At 48.8% G+C, this 20,105-nt stretch overlaps 4 protein-coding genes across 11 annotated transcripts in view; 2 read left to right on the top strand and 2 right to left on the bottom strand.

The window, feature by feature from the left end:
* LOC122381763 (protein phosphatase Slingshot-like) overlaps positions 1 to 2,800 on the bottom strand; it is a 50,518-nt gene extending 47,718 nt beyond the window's left edge. Inside the window, exons 1-2 of the mRNA XM_043366359.1 lie at positions 2,674 to 2,800; positions 1,822 to 1,959 (exon numbers count right to left, since the gene is read on the bottom strand). Of these exons, the coding sequence (XP_043222294.1) occupies positions 1,822 to 1,866 (45 nt within the window). The 5' untranslated portion in view covers positions 1,867 to 1,959; positions 2,674 to 2,800. The remainder of the gene's footprint in view (positions 1 to 1,821; positions 1,960 to 2,673) is intronic.
* A 702-nt stretch (positions 2,801 to 3,502) lies between these two features.
* Positions 3,503 to 11,408, top strand: LOC122381761 (cytochrome c oxidase assembly protein COX15 homolog). 7 transcript variants are annotated; one of them, XM_043366352.1, is made up of 11 exons: positions 3,503 to 3,563; positions 3,886 to 4,028; positions 5,073 to 5,153; positions 5,433 to 5,571; positions 5,921 to 6,053; positions 6,435 to 6,621; positions 6,942 to 7,030; positions 7,389 to 7,555; positions 7,924 to 8,078; positions 10,257 to 10,370; positions 10,814 to 11,408. In XM_043366352.1, the coding sequence occupies exons 2-11, from the start codon at positions 3,945 to 3,947 to the stop codon at positions 10,952 to 10,954; spliced, it is 1,290 nt and encodes a 429-aa protein (XP_043222287.1). In that variant the 5' UTR covers positions 3,503 to 3,563; positions 3,886 to 3,944; the 3' UTR covers positions 10,955 to 11,408. The 7 variants fall into 7 exon arrangements, with proteins under 7 accessions (XP_043222287.1, XP_043222284.1, XP_043222286.1 ...); XM_043366349.1 differs by having other exon boundaries at positions 3,516 to 3,574; XM_043366351.1 differs by having other exon boundaries at positions 3,520 to 3,579.
* LOC122381759 (dolichol kinase-like) lies at positions 8,107 to 12,192 on the bottom strand. 2 transcript variants are annotated; one of them, XM_043366346.1, is made up of 2 exons: positions 12,027 to 12,192; positions 8,107 to 10,089 (listed from the first exon to the last, which is right to left on the bottom strand). In XM_043366346.1, the coding sequence occupies exon 2, from the start codon at positions 10,030 to 10,032 to the stop codon at positions 8,671 to 8,673; it is 1,362 nt and encodes a 453-aa protein (XP_043222281.1). In that variant the 5' UTR covers positions 10,033 to 10,089; positions 12,027 to 12,192; the 3' UTR covers positions 8,107 to 8,670. The 2 variants fall into 2 exon arrangements, with proteins under 2 accessions (XP_043222281.1, XP_043222282.1); XM_043366347.1 differs by lacking the exon at positions 12,027 to 12,192 and adding an exon at positions 11,800 to 11,815 and having other exon boundaries at positions 8,110 to 10,089.
* A 209-nt stretch (positions 12,193 to 12,401) lies between these two features.
* Positions 12,402 to 19,575, top strand: LOC122381758 (ADP-ribosylation factor-like protein 3). Its single transcript, XM_043366345.1, has 4 exons — positions 12,402 to 12,622; positions 15,282 to 15,542; positions 16,921 to 17,157; positions 17,811 to 19,575. The coding sequence occupies exons 1-4, from the start codon at positions 12,620 to 12,622 to the stop codon at positions 17,850 to 17,852; spliced, it is 543 nt and encodes a 180-aa protein (XP_043222280.1). The 5' UTR covers positions 12,402 to 12,619; the 3' UTR covers positions 17,853 to 19,575.
* Positions 19,576 to 20,105: the final 530 nt, after the last annotated feature.

Below are 20,105 nucleotides of genomic sequence, written 5' to 3'. Positions count from 1 at the left end.
CCGGAGCTGGCCGGAGACTGAGAGAAAAAGGTCGAAGCAACAAAGATACAAAACAATCAATGGAATGAGGCAAACGAAGCCGAAGTGTTTCGAAACCGCAGAAGTACGGAGACTGGCCGCCAAGCCACAGACGCTGCTGCCGAGTGCCCACTTCTCCTTGCTCCAGATCTGACAATGGTTGGCCCATCCAGCGGTCTGGCGTGGAGTGTCAGCTGCCAGAGCGGCCGTCGGTCACCTCCGAGGTCAGAGTGGGTCCTTACCTGCGGCAGCGGGGGCCGGCCAAGGGCGCGGGACGCCACCCGCACCGTCACCGAATCCACCGTCATCGCGCCGGAGAGCGTCACTCGACGTCACTTAACGTCACTCGCCGTCACTTGACGCGTGACGCCTATGATACTCGGTGTGACAAGTGGATTCGCTGCGTGACGCCAGCAACAACACCGTACTGCACAGTGCACAGTGAGCGGCTATCACATGGCGTCCGCTGCGGTCGCATCACGTTACTCCAGCTCGACAGCACGGCGAGCATCACGTGACTGGCGCACAGCTGGCGGCGCTGTGACCGGGACAGCTGGCGCCGCCTGCGGGTGGGGCGGTGGCCGACAGACCGACGCGACGGCGCCGCCCCGTCGACCCCGACAGGGGGACGTCGGACGACCGCCACGTGGCGTCGTCGGTCTCCATGGCGCGTTACTCATACTGCGGCTGACTGAACACTGAACAGACCTCTGACCGACCCAGGACGGAGCCACAGCGTGACACCAGTAGAGTAACAGTCCTCAGGAAACAGCACTTGCGGGAGCTGAATGCTAACAAAAGTCGACAGCTGGACGATATCTGGCACAGTCGGTGCATTTAACACAATACCTGTTAAAAAAAAAAACACTATTCATCACTCAAGCTACGTACCACCCTCACCATGACTCATGATGAGAAAAAAAAACGATGAAGCAAGAATCTCGGTAAAAAAAAAGTTTCAGGATAGAAAGATATCTCGCCATGAAATACAGACTACCATGACCCCCGTTTGACAGATAGCCTGGGTCTAGTGTGGGAGGATCGATTCTAACACCGAGGCTGAGACGGCTCCCTAAAGATGAGTTCTAGTGAAAAATGGGATATGGTCGTTCGTGAAATGGAATGAGTCATAATCAAGCAACTGTAACTGGACAAACTGGCGGCTTGTTGCTTCGTGAAAAAAATCGTCTTAATTCGATGATCTGTCTGGCTTGCAGCCAGCGAATCACTACACATAATATTGCATGCTGAAGTCAAAGAAAGAAATAAAAAATGACTTATTCAGGCGCCGTCAATGCCTGTGCTTATCGAGACCTTGAGCAAAGAGACCGGGAAGTAAATGCCAGAGCAGTAAAAGTTCGAATACTGATGGCGCGTGCTGTTATAGTAATCCCCGGAAACCCAGTCGTGAGAGAGAATTACTGCACCTTCTGTGGATAGCCTATGGTTACTGGTATTGGCTGTAAACCAACCCCAATACTATAAGTGAGGAACAATCCCATTGTGAGATCCGTACTTCAACCACACAGCTCAGATAGTCACCTGTAGCCACAGCCGTTCCCGTAGCCCAGTCAGTACAGTGGAAAGTCCCGGTCCCGTATCCCAGTGTAGAGCGCTGGTCTCCGCGTGGTGAGAGCACGCGTTCCCGGTTACAACAGTTCGGGTTCGAAGCGCGATGGGCGCTTGACATTTATGGGCCTCCTGACAGGTATGGTTGCAGTTGGTGGCAGGCCGCAGCCAGGCGAAGTCAGCGAATAAGCACACCTGAAAGGGTACAATACTCCAAAACAAGTAGATACTTACAGGAATCCTGATAACTTGATAGATGTTTTTCTCAGAGCTCTCCATAGCACAGCTGCAGTGTAACAACTTGTCCAACACAAGGAGGCTGTATGTCTTGGAATGTTAGCTTTTCATCAGTATTGGCTCAAGCTGCATTCCCTGAAAAGCAAAATTACTTAGCAAATGCATTGTCTGGGATTCACATATTGGCAGCATTGGTTCCTTTGTTAGAATGCAGCCATAACAAAGCTCGTAACAGGAGTATGAAATTCAAAAGGCATGGACCCAGAATGGTAAATGTGATCTGATCAATGAGCTAGTGAACACACCTCTGACCTCCAACTGCTACACCTTTGCTGTTTACATCACCTGTTATGAGGTGATCTTGATCCTGCTAGAAATCATCAACTAGCCAGGAGCCAACTTATTACATTGATAAGGTAATAAAACCACAAAACAAATTCTTCAGCACAAATTGTGAACTAAAACATGATTATTACCAACAAAAAGGTACATTTTCAATATATTCCTTGAATGTTCATGAATATAAAATACAAACCTGACTATCAAAGATGTAAAAAAAGTCATTCAGTCAATGGTGGACAATTGTGCTGAAACTGGGCAGCAAGGGCGCAACAGATCTGCCACCGCCCAACTCCCATGTAGTGGCCTTGACAGGACTTCCGCCATCTGTTGCACCTTCGAAGCCAAGCTAGCATGGAATTGGAAGCTTGTGCAACCGCAATCCAGCACAACTGTCCACCGCTGCATTCAAAGATTAAGAGCATCAATCAACGCCAGCAACACAGGTCGAAAAAATCATTTAGGACATTACAATGTCTTAACTAACCAACCCATTCCCCATGAACCTACCAGTAACCAGAATAGTGGCAATATCTTGCAACACCCCACGATTCAATTAAGCACTCAAAATAAATAAAAATACAACCTATCGCGAGAGAACTCGTCCACAACCTCCACCCTCTACAAAGAAATTTACTTTTTGCGAATTGCCTTGTTCTGTGTGACAATTGTTGAAAGTGTCAAGTCAGTGTCGATGACGTCATGCACATTTCCACGTCGAAGTTAATCCTTGCAACGAAGCGATTTGCAAATTGTTTTGATTCAAAATGAAACAATTCATGCAATAGATTAGAAATAATCCTCTTTCAATGCCAACTATTTGAAATACTTTACATTGTTGCTATGGATACTGAAGAATACATAAGCTTACAGCCACAAGTCCTGCTGACGAACAGAATGCTTGTCAGAAGTGTTACAATAGTGGCGCAATTATACCAAGCTGTTTTCCTTTCCCTAATATCATGCAAAAATGTTGAAAGAATGTTTCTTGGTGAAGCCATTCGATGAAATCCAGAGATCTGCTACATATGAGCGAAATTCAGCTTTTGAACGATGGGATTTTTAAAGAGAACTCGACACAACAAATGACAAATCGATTCAAAGGGCAAACGTGATTTAGGTTCATGTCTGAGATAAGCTTTAGTGATGCCTTTTCATTAAAGTTGACACTTACTCAGCTAAATATTTCATTTTGCAAACTTTCTGAGATAAATATTTGCCTTCTTTCCAAAAAATGATCTGCTTTGGGCAATCCATCATCATATGATAAGCATGAAACTTGTAAAAGTTGCAGTAAAATAGAAACAGTCAGCTGTTCAAAATAACAAAGTCAATAGTTGCGCATCATTTCTATACCTGGCGCAGCAAGTTTATGTGGTTTTATTTCTTCAGAAGTTCCTGTTTGTGAAGAGTATTGTAATGTTATGGCTAAATTTCTTATTTTTACATAGCCCTTTACAATTGTCTCGAAACCTTGTTGGAAATTTTCCTCCTGGAGTGTCGTACTGAGCTATTGCATCAGCACCAACGCACTTGTTTACACTTCTCTGACTAGTTCAAGTTGGTGGCTTACCTACATCGTTTCAGTTTCATTTTGCGATATTGTTCCGTTTTGTGGAAATAAGGATTGGCCTAGAACTTGCATTTTTGATGTGGCTGGACAATTTCCATTTATCCAGATACTTGTTGGATGGATCAGTGCTTTACTTTTTCTTTTTGCAGATAGCTGAAGAAGAAGACAGGATTACATAACTTGTCACCTTGGGATTCATCAAAGCAAAATGATTCTGAGCAAGCTATGTACCTTGCCAGCATATGGCTTGGGTGGGAAGTATATGTCACTTCAGTTTGTTAACAGTCTTAAGGTGAGTGAGTTCACCTTAAGACTCTTAAGGTGAGTTCACCTAACAGTCTTAAGGTGAGTCAAGAGTACTTAGGTGTTTGCACATACTGTATATAAATTGATCATCAATTTAGCTGTATCATTCCCGGTGTGCCAGTAGTGCCTACCTACAATGCAGGAGAGAACAATGTATTCAACATCAGGCTTATTAATTTTTATGAGTAACTCATTATAAGCTGTAATATTATTAGTTTTGTCTGACACACAGGCAGTTATGTAATATGGTCTACCCAGGTCACTCTTATAAGATACTAATGAGGCATACTTTTTAGCAAGAAAAGCATACTGATTTGTTATAAGTCCAAAAATAATTGAGCTGGTACTGGTAGTTTGCACACCCAAACATAACACTGCATACCAGCTACCTACCTCTTATAAACATGTTTATTTCAGCTGAAACTGAAAATCCTCATGCAGCCATGATCAGCTCATTTGACTGTTAATTGAATTTCACCTGCTCAACTGGGACCCATTTACTGACCACCATTAGCAGTGATTTGTTTTGTATGCTACTGCTCTGATTCATTTAGTGAGAAAGAAGTCCTATCAAAATGTTTGCTTCAGCACCAGACATATACCTGGCACTGAATAGGTATAACCTGATATTTTGGCCCTCAGTTCTCTAACTCAGTTCTGTTGACCATTCATTGGTATTGCCATAGGAAAAAAATAGGCCATCCCACTTCCCTGCCAGTGGCTAGCCTAGCTCTTGACCCTTTCCTGCAAGCAGTACCAATCCCATCAACCACAGATTGTTATTAATTGTAGCCCTGCTGCATATAGTGTCTAAGTGTTGAATAACTTGATAGCAGGCTGTTACTGTGTACTCCAGAACCACAGCAAATGTCAAATAAAGCTAAATGACTCAACTATCAGTCAGTTACTGGAGATGGTAAAAGGCACTGATGCCATATTTCAGTTTCGGACAGATGGTTACTCTAGTACTATTTTTGCCTTTCTGAATGCATGTGTCAATAGCCATGTTGATTTAATTTGTGTGTTTCAGAGTGGGCTCCAAAGCTCTGCAAAGCTCTCATTTGCAAGAACTTCAAAGGTGCAGGAGTCAACCCTGAAGAATGTATTTAATGTGAGTAAAACTCTTTTTTAATTTCATATTTTCATTAAATTCCAGATCAATTTCCACTGTGCACATTCTGATATAATTGGTGGTTGCACAAGTTTCAAGGCTTATTGTTCCACTCAGGTGAATGTCCACTTCAGTAATCATCTCAAAATCACAACTGCATTGAGTGCATCTTTGCTTTCATTTCATCACTGCCTGATGATGACACCTTATCTGTGTCCACATGACACCTTATCTGGGTGAACTGTTTCCATTTGATAGCCACTGCCCCATTTCCCGCAGGGCGGTGTGGCGCGCGCACTCCGTCAGGCCTCCAGCAGCGCCGCCGGCACGACGACTGAGCTGGCGCCGTCGGCAAGGAAGGCTGTGGGCTATTGGCTGATGGGCTGCACCGGCATGGTCTTCGGAGCCGTCATGCTTGGTCAGTGGCCGCGGGATAGAGACAGAAGACGCCGGTGACCCTAAATCCGGGCGTCCTTAAAACCCAAGCAGCGTTATTCAGTCAAGTGTAAGGTGGATTCCGTTGTGTTCAGTGCAATGGAGGACGGACGTGCTCGCTCATAAATAGGCATTTTCTACACATAATTCTATCATATATATTCAAGTCAACTGAGGTGTGTTTGGATTGCCTATATCGCTTTTTATTTGTACTATAGCCAGTCAGACTGTTCTCATCCCCGCGTTGCGTCCTTGAAGTGACTGGTTGTCGCGCTTGCCAATGCCTGTATGTGCTGCGATCGTTCTGGCCGGTGACCTTACCCCGCCCGCAGGCGGTGTGACCCGTCTGACCGAGTCGGGCCTCTCGATGGTCGACTGGAAGCTGCTGGGCAGGTCGTGGCCGCAGTCGGAGATCGAGTGGCAGGCCGAGCTGGAAAAGTACCGGCACTACCCCGAGTTTCAGCTGTGAGTACCGGACGGCGGAGCGATGGCCGAAGTCGATAGCGAGGGCTGCTTCACGGTGGCGTGGGATAAATTAGGTAACCACTAACCAGGTAACCAACTCGAGCCGTCTTTGTCTGTCTAAGATAAGTGTATTACTTTGTCTTGCAGCCGCAGCCTCAGCCAATTGTGTGCGGGTGACGGCTCGTGAAGCATCAGTTCGGCGCATCGCCGAGCTTATGTTTCTCTTTCCCCGGTAATAAAGAAAAGTAACGTTTTTTGTAGAATGTGTAATGTGTATGAAAACTGAAAAGGAAAATGAGCAAAATACCTCTTCTAGTTTTGTATAAACATATCAAGCCACATCTTCTGTTTTCCTCACAAACGACTTACTTTTGTCTCCAGTAAGAACAAGGACATCACCATGTCCGACTTCAAGTTCATATGGCTGATGGAGTACGGTCACCGGATGTGGGGCCGGCTGATTGGCGCCACCTTCGCCCTGCCGGCTATCTACTTCTGGACAAAGGGCTACTTCACCAAGAGCATGAGGCGTCGCGTGCCCATCTTCGGCTCGCTGATTCTTCTGCAGGCGAGTGAACGGACCTCTGCTGTTCTGATGGTTGGGTTGGGATATCGTGGTTGTGGAAGATTTTTGGGACGTGCAAACTATTTCACAACGTGATATTAGCTCATGCGCGTAATTGTCCTTGCAGTAGTTATTTCTGTACCATTGAATGTGTTTCAGGTGTCGTCTTGCTTATTTGCGGATGCGTCGAAATCAGGACGGAATTTCTCGTGCTACTTTATCAGTAACTCTTTTGGGGATTTGAGTTTCGCTTGCCTGCTTTTTACTCTTGCATTATTATTCAGTCTGTATGTCTTGATGTATCGATTACGTTGGATCCACAGGGCCTGATGGGCTGGTACATGGTGAAGTCAGGTCTGGACCATAAGAACTTCGAAGGACCATCCGACGTCCCCCGGGTCTCTCAGTACAGGTGAGACATTCGATCATGTACACTAAATGATGTAGCGTTCCGCCACCGAGTGAAGTGCGTCTTTTTTGTGTGCCCTCTATAGATTGGTAATTAGCAACTGGCAAGTGTACCACTGTGGCCCGCAGAAGGCGTATTTTATACTACACATGGTTTAAAGATGGCATTTTGCTGATAAAATTCACTGTTTTTTTTCCAAAGCTATGACTCATTGTCCTTGAATCGGCGAATGTTTACGACCGTAAATGCACTAATTTCGACCGAATAAATACACTCTTTTGCTCTAGAAAGTATTGCACTCGTTACGTCTTCGACTTCGTGAGCCTCTCATTTACATCCCCTTTCCCCGTATCTCCGTCAGGCTGGCGGCGCACCTGGGCGCGGCGCTGGTGCTCGCCACGCTGTTCCTCTATAACGGCCTGGATCACCTGATACCAGCCCAGGTGGTCAAGGTGACCTCGTCCGTGCGCCGCGTGCGCATCATGGCGCACATCTGCAAGGGGTTCATCTTCCTGGCCGCCTTCTCAGGTACGGTGGGGGCTGGGAATGATCTCAGGGAGGAAGGTCAAGGATAAGAGAGCTTGGACTCAAAAAGCGGAATGATCTAATAATGAAATGATTTGTATTGAGATTGAGACAGTCAGCACTGGGGACTTTTATCTTACTTCCTGTTGAAGATTTGAGGATATGCCACTTGAGGATTTGTACCCTCTCATGTTTGAAATGTTGCGTTTCTTGTGGTAAAGTGTCATTTTGTTGTGATAAAATTATGTCAGTTTCCCGAAGCCTGGTTGTGAAAGATTGACAAATTGTATTTTATGTCACTCGTCTTTAACAGCTGACGACCCCTGTGACCTCCCCCACTGGCACTGACCGCCGCCCCCTGTGCCCGCCAGGCGCGTTCGTGGCCGGTCTGGACGCCGGCCTGACGTACAACGAGTTCCCGCTGATGGGCGGCCGCCTGGTACCGACCGATCTGCTGGCCTACGAGCCCAAACTCTCCAACGTGACAGAGAACCCGACCACCGTCCAGTTCAACCACCGTATGCTGGTAGGTATTCCACCAAACCACCAACCGCCGGGAGGGAAACGCGGGGTAGCCCGGCACCAATAAATATTTATTTGGAAAATGACATACGTAACGCAGTTGGTAACAAAGTTCTGTCATGTATGTGGAATCACGGTAAATCACAGATAATTATACCATTTGTGGTCTTATTCGAGTCATCGCTAGATGCTCGATTGAGTCGAATTAGGCTCGGGAGAAGCGAGCGAGTCATGCATGAATCATAGCATCATTGACGTATATTCATCACCTGTCGTACAAAAGTATAAACCCATGTCCTCCCGTAACAACTCTACGATCAAACTATTTAGCTACCCGACGTCAACTAACCATAATACATAATGCCCAAAAGCACAGACCCAATACACTTCATGCTGTTGCATGGCATACACCTAACTTTGCTGTGGAAGTTCCTGAGCAGAGTAGCAAAACTTTACAAGTAAGGTACAATCATTGCATGGAGTAAAGAGAACCAGTTTGGCTTGCTCTGAGGCACTACTGACCACATAGACCCGTCGCCATAACGATCGTCGAATCGGCGTCATGACAACCGTCGACCCGTCGCCATGACAATTCATTACCAGTGCCGCTGCGCCAGCCGGAGCGCGATGACGAACAGCGGCGGCAGCAGCAGGTTATCGGCCTGCGCCGTGAACGCCTCCGCCAGGGTGGTGACCCCGATGGCGACACACAGCGCGCGCCACATCTCCTGACCGATGTACAGGTACCCGGTATGGTCCAGCGCATAACAGAACAGCAGCTGGGCGGCGATAGCGGCCAGACTTCCCTCTATGGTTTTTGAAGACTGCGGCCACCGGGTCCGGCCGTACCGAGAGCCGACCACGGCAGCCACCGTGTCTCCAATACCCACAGTGATGACACCAGCGAACAGACTGAGGTCCTGACGGCGCCCGGCCGCCGTCACCTCGCCGGCGTGGTACCACAGCACGCCCGAGCACGCCGCTACGAGGAAGATGTTGGAGAGCACCAGGAAGCCGCCGTCCTTGGAATCGAGGAACGGTCGGAACCAGCGCTGGATGATGTCCGCCCACGGCTGCAGCCGACACGCCCGCGCGATCTCGGCGATGATAAAGAGGAAGGTGATGCCTCCGGAGGCGGCCAGCAGAAGCAGGGGGTCGTACAGCAGGCCCGGCACGAACACCGCGCAGATCAGCAGGTGGAACAGCTTCCTGAGCACGGCGCGCGACAGGCCGCCGCCGGAGCCGGAGGCGCCCAGCGCGGCGGCGAACAGCACCGCGCCGCCCAGCAGGGACGCCCAGATGGTGAGGAGGCGCAGCCGCGGCGCGCTGCCGGTGGCGAACTCCACCATCCACAGCAGGCAGTTGGTGTTGATGATGACCGAGGTGGTGACAATGATGGCGCCGGCCAGCAGCACCAGGAGCAGGTGCAGCCAGGCCGACTGCCGCGCCGACGGCAGGTAGGAGAGCAGCAGCAGCAGCCCCAGCAGCAGGCAGAAGGCGGTCTGCAGCAGGTGGATGACGGCCGCCCGCTCGCTGACGTACAGCGGCGACCCGAACAGCAGCAGCTCCGGTAGCTGGCCGGCCGAGGCGGCGCACAGCAGAGCCGCCGCCTGGCCCAGCAGCAGCGCCTCGCCGCCGGTGGCGCTGCCGCCGCCGCGCGTCAGCAGCGTGCCGGCCGTCAGCAGCTCGGCGGCGGCCAGCAGCGCCAGCCGCGCCACCTGGCCGAACGGCAGCGCCAGCGCCCAGCCCGCTGTCAGCACAGCGGCCGCGCCGCCGCCCAGGCTCAGCGCCGACTCGCAGTGGAACTCGGAGAGACAGGCGAACAGCGCCACGGCGGCCAGCACGCCGGCAGTGGCAGCCTCGCCGCCCGACGAGCTGACGTAGACGGCGGCCGGTAGCACCAGCGCGCACAGCACGTCATCGGCGAGCCCGGCCTGTCGGCGGTACACCCCGCCCATCCTGACCGTCACCGGCGGCTGACTGGTCACAGGCGGTCCTCAGGGCGAGAAGAAGATCTGGGGAACAAACTTCGTTTAGCACAAAGACTGAAATACAGCAGTAAAAATAGGCGTTGACCCTAGTCTCGTCAAAGTGCAGATAATGTGACTCTGCTTCATAGTACTGCGCTGTATCATGCATGTATTGCCCTGCCATCTTACTGACTTTATTTGTTTCATTGCAGGGTATGACTGTATTTGCGCTGGTCCACGGTCTCTGGTTCGCGACTCGTAAGGCCAAGCTGCCACCGAGGGCCTACACTGCTGCCAACGCCATGCTCGCCATGACGTACTTACAGGTAAGACTAGATACGACGATGGACACTTAAGGATATTACATTAGTGTTAGTGGTGAAATGATAGGTTAGGTATGTAATATAAATGGATGCACTCGTTCCGCTAACGATAAATATTGATTTTTGTAGCAAAAAAAAAAAAATACGTAAGGCACGGTGGCTTCCTGTTGCAAATGAGACATCATGCTACCTATTCCTCATTTGTCTGGGTGCTTTGTCACGCCCGCTGGTCGTTAAAAAAAAATATTAGCACTTTCAACGTAGTGATCGACAGCTGCGGTCACAATTTTTAATTTTTCACCTCTATTAGGCATTAGCTGTACGTAACCTCTTCTCTTACCACACGTATATGACTTCCGCCGTCTGACCCCTGACCGGCGTCCGTTCCGTGTGACCCTGACCAGTGTTCTCCCTGTCTGACCTCTGGTCCCTCTGTGCTCCGGCAGCTGACGCTGGGTATCGCCACGCTGCTGCTGTACGTGCCCACCCCGGTGGCGGCGTCCCACCAGACAGGCGCGCTTACCCTCCTCTCGCTGGCTGTCTGGATGACGCACGAGTGCAAACTACTGAAGTACGTGCCAAAGTGAGCAGGAGAACCAGCAGGTCTCAGTGCCAGTGGAGTCTTCAAGCAGGCACAGTGCGGGTTGGCGGAGTGATATGTGTGCGCACTACTGTGATGATCATGAAAGAATGTGTTGGGAGTTGCTGAAATTTGTTTGTTATTGAATGTGCTGCATTGTGTAGAGGAGCCTTGAGGTTGGTTTTCCCCTGTAGATAGTGCTAAAAGCAGGCATGTTATTTGCTTTTAAACATAGTTTTGTAATGTTTGTGTTTTTGACTGTGCTTACTGCTCATGAATAACATTGATGAGGATTATGCTTTGTACATCAGTGTAATTTACCACTGATTAGGCATGTTTCCATGACCACAGTGGATTCACAATTGATGTGTCTGGCTAAAATGGTGTAGCATGACATTTGACTGTCGGGTCTTCACCAGCTTGGCATTTTGTGATAGAACAATACATGTTATTTCTATTAATACTGTTTCACTTCTTTTGTTATTTTTTCTTAAACATAAGTTTACACACAACACAGCATTACCTACACATTGCTGTCAGCTGAGTGTCAAACTTCAGAAGTGGGCATATCGATAGCTTCAAACCCTGAATTCACAAATGAAAACATGTTCAGTGTAATTTCAATGAATAAAAAGAAATAGAAATGAGAATTAGGTATCATCCAAGTGGCATGCACGTATACAGAATGCATCCAGCATGTTCTTTAACTATCAATTTGCACATATGATAAGAAGTGGGAGGTCAGCATTACAACCAATTTATCTGCAACAATACACCAGCTAATGGTTTCATTGGGGTGTTCAGGGTTGATTTATCAACATCCACCACACTGAAACATGGATTCCCTCTCACTTCACATTACTCTGGTAGACATGCGTATTATAATGAGCCAGTGAAGCCAACAGGTGAGCTGATGACATGCCTGCATCATGCATGCTAGTTTTAAATTCCTTGGTGACAAAAATCTATTAAATTAATTTACATAATATTCCAACATTGATATTCTTGTCCACAAAAATCAAAAAGAGCAATTTTTTAGCTTATAACCTCCTACGGAGCTCTATAGCATTGCATCTTACCCTGAACTCCTTCGTGGCTTCTTCAAATTAGTTGTTTCAATATTTCATCCTAAATCGAAAAATAACGGAATTTCCAAGACCCCTAGTAGGAAATCCAACCTGTTTGACTCAGAAATGACGGAAATTACTGAAATGAATGGCGGCCCCGCCCGAAGATGAAACTTTTGTTATGTATTTATTGCGTCAGAAATGGCGAATTCTCACTACTATCAAAAAAATTTACTGCATTTTTATTTATTCATTTTCCCGCAAACCAATTAAATCATCAAAATTGCTCTAAAAATTATTTTTTTTAAGCATCAATCTGATCCCGAATAAATTAAAGAAACAATAAATAATACACATTCTTCACTACTATCAATCCATACACGCCGCATCCGCGTCTATTTTGTATCATTGTAAGCAGCAGACGACCGGGTGGTGGCGGTTGGGTGATTTCCCGCCTTTGCGGTATTATATAGGGTGAAAAACGACTCTAATATAGTTATTCAATAAGTCAGGACATTTTTCTCTGGTATCTGTATTAGCTTTATTGATTTCGCCCAGTGCTGCTACAACAGTTGACGGTTTTGATCCATAGGGTCGCAATCACAATGGTAAGTTAAAGTGAAATTTATTTCAATTTCCGTCTAATTTCAATTTTTGATTTGTTTTTTAATTGTTCAAAAACAAATCAAAATTTCTAATTTTGATTTGTTCTTTGTTGCTTCATCGTCTTACTTTTTTTGGCTATTACGGTGTCGTGGGATTTAAAGTATTGGTATAGATCGCTCCTACAAGCTTCAATTGTCTATCATTCAATTCAATTCAATTGTCTTTTGCTTCTTGCTTCATTTCAATTTGCGATTCAGAATTGGATAAAGTGTAGGTAGGTATGTAACCTTATCGATCCGAATAAATCAAAATATGAAAATTATAGGGTAAACACGGGGATGAAATGATGAAACCTGAGGGAAAGATGCTTTTTGTCCCGAATGATTGTCATTCGCCTTTGATTCGCCTCGCTCATCTTTCCCTTGCCTAGGGCTGCGTCGAGTCAGAGTCGGAGTTGGTCGGTGGAGTCAACAATGCTGGCCCGGAGTCTGAGTCCGAGTTTAAAAAGTATGGGTTCCGGGGCTCAACTTGGGAGTAGAATTCGACATTGCTTCAGCATTCAGCACAACTTGAAATCATGGTCAAAAAGCCTAAGAGGATTGTGGATCAGAATTGTTCTGGGAAGGCAAAAAGGCACACACATCTGGGGCATGAGTTAGTTTATCGTGATATGGTCTAACGATGGACAATTCGTGAGCCGGAGTCGATTTCCAAAGGCTTTGTATTGTATGAGTCACTGGGTCCTGGGAAGCCGTCTTGACTCTGCAGCCCAGTGAATTCAGGGCTGCGGAGTCGATGGATTTACGGCGACTCCGACCCCGACTCCGACTCCGGCTTTCAAAAACCAACTCCGACTCCGGGCAGAAATGTCGACTCCGATCGACTCCAACTCCCGACTCCGACTCCGCACACCTGGCAGGGCTGCGGAGTCGACAGATTTTCGGTGACTCCGACTCCGACTCCGGCTGGGGTTTCCAATATCGACTCCGACTCCGACTCCGGTCACAACTGTCGACTCCGACCGACTCCGACTCCGACTCCGACTCCGACTCCGCAGCCCTGCCAGTGATATCAGTTTATGATTTGGACATAGCGATATGACTTGATGAGGACTAACTATAATTGCTGAAATACAGAAGATAAACGTACTTTTACAATACTTGTATCGTTAATTATATCGCTGAGATATCAAATTACTTCAGGCTCGGAATTCCCGCAAACTTCTATACACCTCAGGACCATTGACCATTTCCACCGATCATCGGTTCGGAGCTCGGACCCTACTTCCATTGCAGTTAATACAACGATCCTGCCACTCGTGTGCGGACAAGTTATTCATTCGGCGCCGTTACGTGTCATGATCATTGATCGATATCAACGGAACTAAGGCACTGCATCCATTATGACAAGCGTCGCCCTTCCTGAATCGTCACCCTGAAGGCATGCATGAGAGAGTGTGGATGGAGTACGTGTATGTGCAATGTACAGCCCACCGCTAAAGTAATGTAGGGTTTTACCAATCTCAACGGTTGGCTTTGACTGGCGATTGTTTAATGCGGAGTGATAGAAAAGAAGATGTCAATAGCTAAAGTTGCAGCAGTGCAAGGGTGACGATACATATAAGCTACATTCAAAGTTTCATTGTAGTCTGGCTAATCGTTCCTAAGCTTCAGAAGCAGAACATACCCATGACTGAAACCCCACATTACTTCTGCTGTGGACTGTACATTCTCCCTTTGTGGTACGCTGGTCCGCGGCAGTACCTACCTACTGTCTGAAACTCGTTTCACTCCGCGTACGTTCCTGGTCACGGGCAGCGAACGGTGGCTGCCAGAAATCGATAGGACAGACTATTGATTATGCCTTCCATGTAAATTTTGCCTGATGGGGGAATGAGCCCAGTTGCCATTAAATATTCCGCACGGCGTCGATGTCATATGTCAAAGCACCCACCCGTAATCCGGATCAGTTAAATGCATTCGATGATCGGGGCTCTGTTCCCCGCTGCAGGGCCCGTTGCGATACCGCACTCTGCGACTTTTGCTATATTGCCGGGCTCCCGAATCGATCGCTTTAAATGGTCATTGTTTGACGTCGTTGATAAGCCACGAAAGCTGAAGAGAGATGTTTTAATCGCTTTTGATACACATGCGCTCATCCATTTGAATCGTTTCGTATCCATCAACTGGTAACATAGAAGGATGTAAATACTTATGTCGCTGTATGCCTGCAAATGCGCACAGTCACGCGTTATGCGAGCAGCTGTATCGTAGCGTTAATTGCATTACCATAGACAGGCATGCTACTGTGACTTGAACTACCTGTTCAATGCTTAGTATTTCATTGTATGAATGTATACCTCCTGCTCATCAGCTGTTCGTTTATCGTGCAGACTTCTGCAGGGCCGGCCAGGGGCCGGTTCGAGATGGCGCACTAGGAAGCTAGTAAGTAGGCGGCCAAGTGACAAGTTTGAAGATAGCTGACACTAAGCGGTATTTTACACCAATCGGCTAGTCGCTCAGCGCGAACAGAAATCGACTAGTGACACTTGAAATGAAGTGTCACAAGGGCCTTAGTGCGCCAACGCGAACGGGCCGCAGCTCCCTCTGCCTATCCCCAGCTCCGCTGATTCAACCGCTGACTCACTGCGGCCGTCGGCAGGGTCTGCTCTCACTGCTGAGGAAACTGCGGCCCGCCCAGGAGCGCGAGGTCCGTCTGCTGCTGCTCGGACTCGATAATGCCGGAAAGACCACGCTGCTGAAGGCGCTGGCCTCCGAGGACATCACCCAGATCACGCCCACGCAGGGCTTCAACATCAAGTCGGTGCTGTCGGACGGCTTCAAGCTGAACGTATGGGACATCGGCGGCCAGCGCAAGATCCGACCCTACTGGCGAAACTATTTCGATAACACTGATGTCCTGGTGAGTATTACTGTAGTGCTCTCATAGTTTAGGGCGCTGTGGCTGGTTTGCTAGCTATGAGTGTTATAGTTTGCGCGTTGCAGTGATGTTTTGCTGTTGGCAATTAGCTTTATGCATGTTGATAATTATGCTGGCCTTGCGACATCCAGTAAACACTGACCGTACCTGACATGTTTTTTTCACGCCTAGGCCTCCAGGGAGGATGTTGGCCTTTAGTCGCGATTGCATCGAATTTTACGACAAAATTGTAGCAATGTTGACATGTTTACTATCGTCGATCCTAAAAAGCAAAGCAGTTATATACAGGCTACAGTTTTTATCTTATGTTAACAACACCGTTTTAAGTGTTGCAGTCATTTTTTTCTTTTGTCAAATTTCAAGTGACATTGCTTGAGCTTCTGGGCCGTCGATTCCCTTCAGTTTTAGTTGTTCATTCCATCGAAATGCCTGTTCTAATTTCTCGGGAAAGAGGCCAGACTGGGCTGCCACACAATTTCGGTGCAACGTGGAAAAGGTCATTAGAATCTCATCAAAGTCATTCACACCAAAAGCGCCGTTGACTTGCAAATCCATATCATTTTCTAGCCAAACCAGTAATGGCCCATAACAACAGACACGCTATGGGCGAGAACGTCCCGGTCTAGATCCAGTCTGACCGGCCGTGAGGATTCTCTCGACCACCGGAGCATGCGCGTCCCGCCTCCGGCGTTAGAGTGAGCTCGGGGCGTGTGGCATTAGCCGTTTGGGCTCGTTAGTTCTCTATTATGGCCGTTGGTCGGGCGCGGGTAGTGTTTCACCCACGGTCGGTACCGTTTGTGGTATGATCAGGCGCGGAGTTGGTCGGGAATTCTCTCCGGAACGGCGGCTAAACGGCTCGCTCGGGCCGGACTGCGGCTGGCGGCTGCGTGCAGATTATGGCAATTAGACTCGTTGTGGATAATAAGGGTGGTGGCCCACGAAAAGCCGACGGTTTCCAACTTCTTGTCGGTCTTTTCGATGAATTATGGGCATTTGCTGACTGCTGTTTTGTGAACAAGCGCGGGAAACGTTTTGGCAGCACCACTGAATGCATTCTTGGCTAGACCGCTTATTTTACCTGTCGACGACCCTATTAAGAGTAGTGGCTTGCGTCTTGTAATCATATTTTCAGTGTAGTCATCTCATATACTACCTTCCATCGTCTGCTTTGCTCTTAGTCATCCCAATAAATTTTTTTCAGTTCATAGTCAATCACCACCATAGGCGTGTATGGTTTTCATCGTTTTGAAGCTCACCGCCTGTATGTCCCTTAAACTTCCCGGTGTTAACGCCCGCCGCCTTTCCTCTGGGTGATTTGCATCTACCTTCCGACCTCACACCACCCCGCCCGTCCCCGCAGATATACGTGATCGACAGCGCCGACCGTAAGCGGTTCGACGAGACGGGCCAGGAGCTGGCGGAGCTGCTCGCCGAGGACAAGCTGGTCGGCGTGCCGGTGCTCATCTTCGCCAACAAGCAGGACCTGTTCAACTCGGCGCCGGCCTCGGAGATCGCCGAGTCGCTGGGTCTGCACGTGATCAGGGACCGCGAGTGGCAGATCCAGGGCTGCTCGGCCGCCACCAATGAGGGCGTCAAGGTGAGGGGTGATGGTGGAGTGGGGTGGGGAGGGCAATCGGTCCACTTAGTGATCAGAGCTCTGAAATGTGGTGCGGTTTTGATTAAAATGTCAAAGAGGACATTGCTGTGGTAATTGGTGATATAACTGGTGATCTAGGTGTTATGGTAATTGGTGATATAATTGGTTATGTATGAGCGATTTCATTGTCAACAGGACCATTTTTACAGCTCATCACTTTGCAAACGATCACATTGCTCCACAGTCCGTGCTTTGACTGTCAATCAGCAATGCCTTGGCGGTTGACGCTGTTAGTCTGTTTGTGTTTTCTTGAATTCTCATAGCTAATCTCAACTTATACTTTATCTTAGCATTTCACTATAATGGACCTAGCAAAACGCTAGTGGTATCTAATTCGCCGTGGCCAGTTTGTCTTGTAGACCATCAATAACGCCTCATCCACGCTTCCTGTCCCATGACGTTTACGGGCCCACCCGGGGGTGTCGGAGGCGATCCGATTTTAATTGGTCCCGTCTCCAATTTCGCCACTTCCGCTTACCCACGGTGTGTGTTCCCGAGTGTCGTGCCGCTGTCTGTCCACCGTTTTAGGGTAATTACTCATGTGACCGACCGTCCGTCCGCGGGCTGATCACTCCTGGCTGGCTGTTTTTCAGGAGGGAATGGAGTGGGTGTGCAAGAGCATAAAGCAGAAGTAGCGGGACGGTCGCCGCCTCGGCTCCGTCACAAATCGTCTCCGTCCACCGTCTGTCTCCGTCACTGCCGTCTCCGCCCCCAGTCGTCTCCGTCACTGCCGTCTCCGCCTCTCAGCCGTCTGTCTCCGTCACTGCCGTCTCCGCTGGTTGTATCCATTGGCACTGACTTCGCTCCTTCCAACGTCTACAGTTCGCTCTGATGCCGCCATTTCCCATCCCTGCCGACCGCTCGGCGGCTTAATTTCCTTCGCCTCCGCGACCAACCTGCTGCGGTTTCTCTTCATGGATTCCAACCATCGCTGAGCCTCGGCTATCATGTCCTCGAAGGCTACCCATCACCAGCCTGTCTAGTGTCCAGGGTCCCTACGGCGCTTTGAGGCCGCCGTCCAGCGTCTTCATCCTCCGTGAAGCACCCGCTCCGCTCCGTGTGACCGTGCCTCGTCGTGCGATGCTGGTTGGAAGTGGTTATCGTAAGATGTTAGCCGTTCTCCAGTGAATGTACGCACTGCGCTGCCCTGTGCACTTCGGTTGGTGTTTCCATGTTTCACAGCTTGCACTGTTTTGGAACATCACTGGAATATGGGCCTGTCCGTGGTGGTTGTGTACGTTTGGGGTGCCACTGCACATACGCTAGTCACATCGTGTACTCCTCCGGAGAAAAATGAACGAAGCTGATTGCAGGACGGTCATAGTTTCAGCTCGCGGGACGCTGTGTACCCATCATGAGTTTTAATCATGAGTTTCGATTCGGCTGCTTTTGTAATAGCAGCTTCATAAAAAGATTTTATGCCCGAGCTGTGTATTTTATTTCACTGTTCCACGTTGTTCGTGATTTGTTCCACGTTGTTCTAGCTTCCAACTCTTGTGTCTATTTATGATATATTTCGCTCGAAACCAGCTATACTAACCGGGTCATGTAGCTGATGTCACCCGTCATCCGGTCTATCACTAGGCCCGCCACCCTTATCGACACGTGCCTTCGCCGTCTCCCCCGATGTCTCCATGTTGGAGTTGTAGTCTGTGTGTGCCGGTCCGCACTCCGTGTGGTATTTAAATGCGTGTCTGCGGTGGGTGCGTGCTCTATATCTATAGAGGTGGGGTGGAAAAGCGGGTGGTGTTACAGCTGGTCCCTGTGCTGGTTTGGTAATGTCGTGATCTCACGAAGCAGAAAGATGATCGCGCGGTGGTCTGCAGATAGTAATCCGTCCAGAAATGACTGCCTTTTCGTCAGGCGTGTTGGAAGTCCGTCCATGCCGGCTGAACAGTATATCCATCTTGCTGTGTTTCCATTCCATACCTAGTCAAACGTCGTGATGAACGGAAACTGGTGTCTGCTTCGATTGTAAGCACCATACTTTGTTGTGATATTCGGTGCACATTTGCTGCTTTCATTTGATGAAGCGATAAACAGTCGATCTCACTAATTTTTCGTTCACTTTGCGGTATCCTATGATGCTTTTGATCTCAATTTTAATCCAAACGTTTTGCTTCCGCCCTTGCTCCCGTGTCCGTGTTTTGTCGATGTTAACCGTCTCAGTGAGCACCGTGCCGCCTGCAAGTTGCATGTTAGCCGTCCGCCCGACCTAGCCAGGAAGGGCAGTGGATCCGGCGCCACCGGCCCGATTCCTCGGTCGTTTCCCCAGTCCAGTCGCATTCCCTCGCTCTCCCAATATGTGTCAGTGTTGCAAATTGTCGACTGAAATGTCAATACACCGAGCCGACGCAAGGTCTGTGTGTGGGACGCTTAGCAACTACCATCATCGAGTAGAAGTTTTTTGTTCATCTTCTTCATCGATCAGTTTGTCCCGTGTTGAGCTTCTTCAGCAGTCAGTCGTCATGTTCTGTGGTTTGTCGCAGCTTCAGACATGGTCTGCCGCAATCAGGCTCAAGCCTGCACTCGTCGCTTATGACCGTGTCGCGCAAAGCACTGAATCTCACGGCACGATCCGACACGGGAACTGACCGGCGGTCGGCGGAGCCCACGCTGACAGATTGTCGGTGCTGTGATGGCCATAAATAGCGACATCGTGCATATTGTGCGACCGGCCGTCGGGGCAGGGATGAGTCGGTGAGACCGACGCCTGGCGTAACAACATCCAGTCAGCAGTGGGATGGACGACGGAGGCGGCGGCGCCGACGGCCGTGGGAAACGGCGCCGGCAGTGGTGAGTATGTATATGCAACTGTGCATTGTACTTCTAAAGATGACATGCTATTGTGCCCCGTGGTGGGGGTTGATGGTAGTCACATGTGACTT

This window comes from Amphibalanus amphitrite, unplaced genomic scaffold (genome assembly GCF_019059575.1).
Source record: "Amphibalanus amphitrite isolate SeventyFive unplaced genomic scaffold, NRLGWU_Aamphi_draft 000127F_arrow, whole genome shotgun sequence".
Taxonomy (NCBI): domain Eukaryota; kingdom Metazoa; phylum Arthropoda; class Thecostraca; order Balanomorpha; family Balanidae; genus Amphibalanus; species Amphibalanus amphitrite.
Note: the sequence above shows the minus strand (reverse complement) of the source record. Positions and strands in the feature narration are given on the sequence as shown.

Excerpts from the sequence above, each read along its gene's own strand:
- LOC122381761 (XM_043366352.1), top strand. The coding sequence starts at position 3,945 with ATGATTCTGAGCAAGCTATGTACCTTGCCAGCATATGGCTTGGGTGGG. Across the intron at positions 7,556-7,923 it reads CTTCCTGGCCGCCTTCTCAG|GCGCGTTCGTGGCCGGTCTG; the intron begins GTACGGTGGGGG and ends TGTGCCCGCCAG. Across the intron at positions 8,079-10,256 it reads AGTTCAACCACCGTATGCTG|GGTATGACTGTATTTGCGCT; the intron begins GTAGGTATTCCA and ends GTTTCATTGCAG.
- LOC122381759 (XM_043366346.1), bottom strand. The coding sequence starts at position 10,032 with ATGGGCGGGGTGTACCGCCGACAGGCCGGGCTCGCCGATGACGTGCTG.
- LOC122381758 (XM_043366345.1), top strand. Across the intron at positions 15,543-16,920 it reads TCGATAACACTGATGTCCTG|ATATACGTGATCGACAGCGC; the intron begins GTGAGTATTACT and ends CCGTCCCCGCAG. Across the intron at positions 17,158-17,810 it reads CCACCAATGAGGGCGTCAAG|GAGGGAATGGAGTGGGTGTG; the intron begins GTGAGGGGTGAT and ends GCTGTTTTTCAG.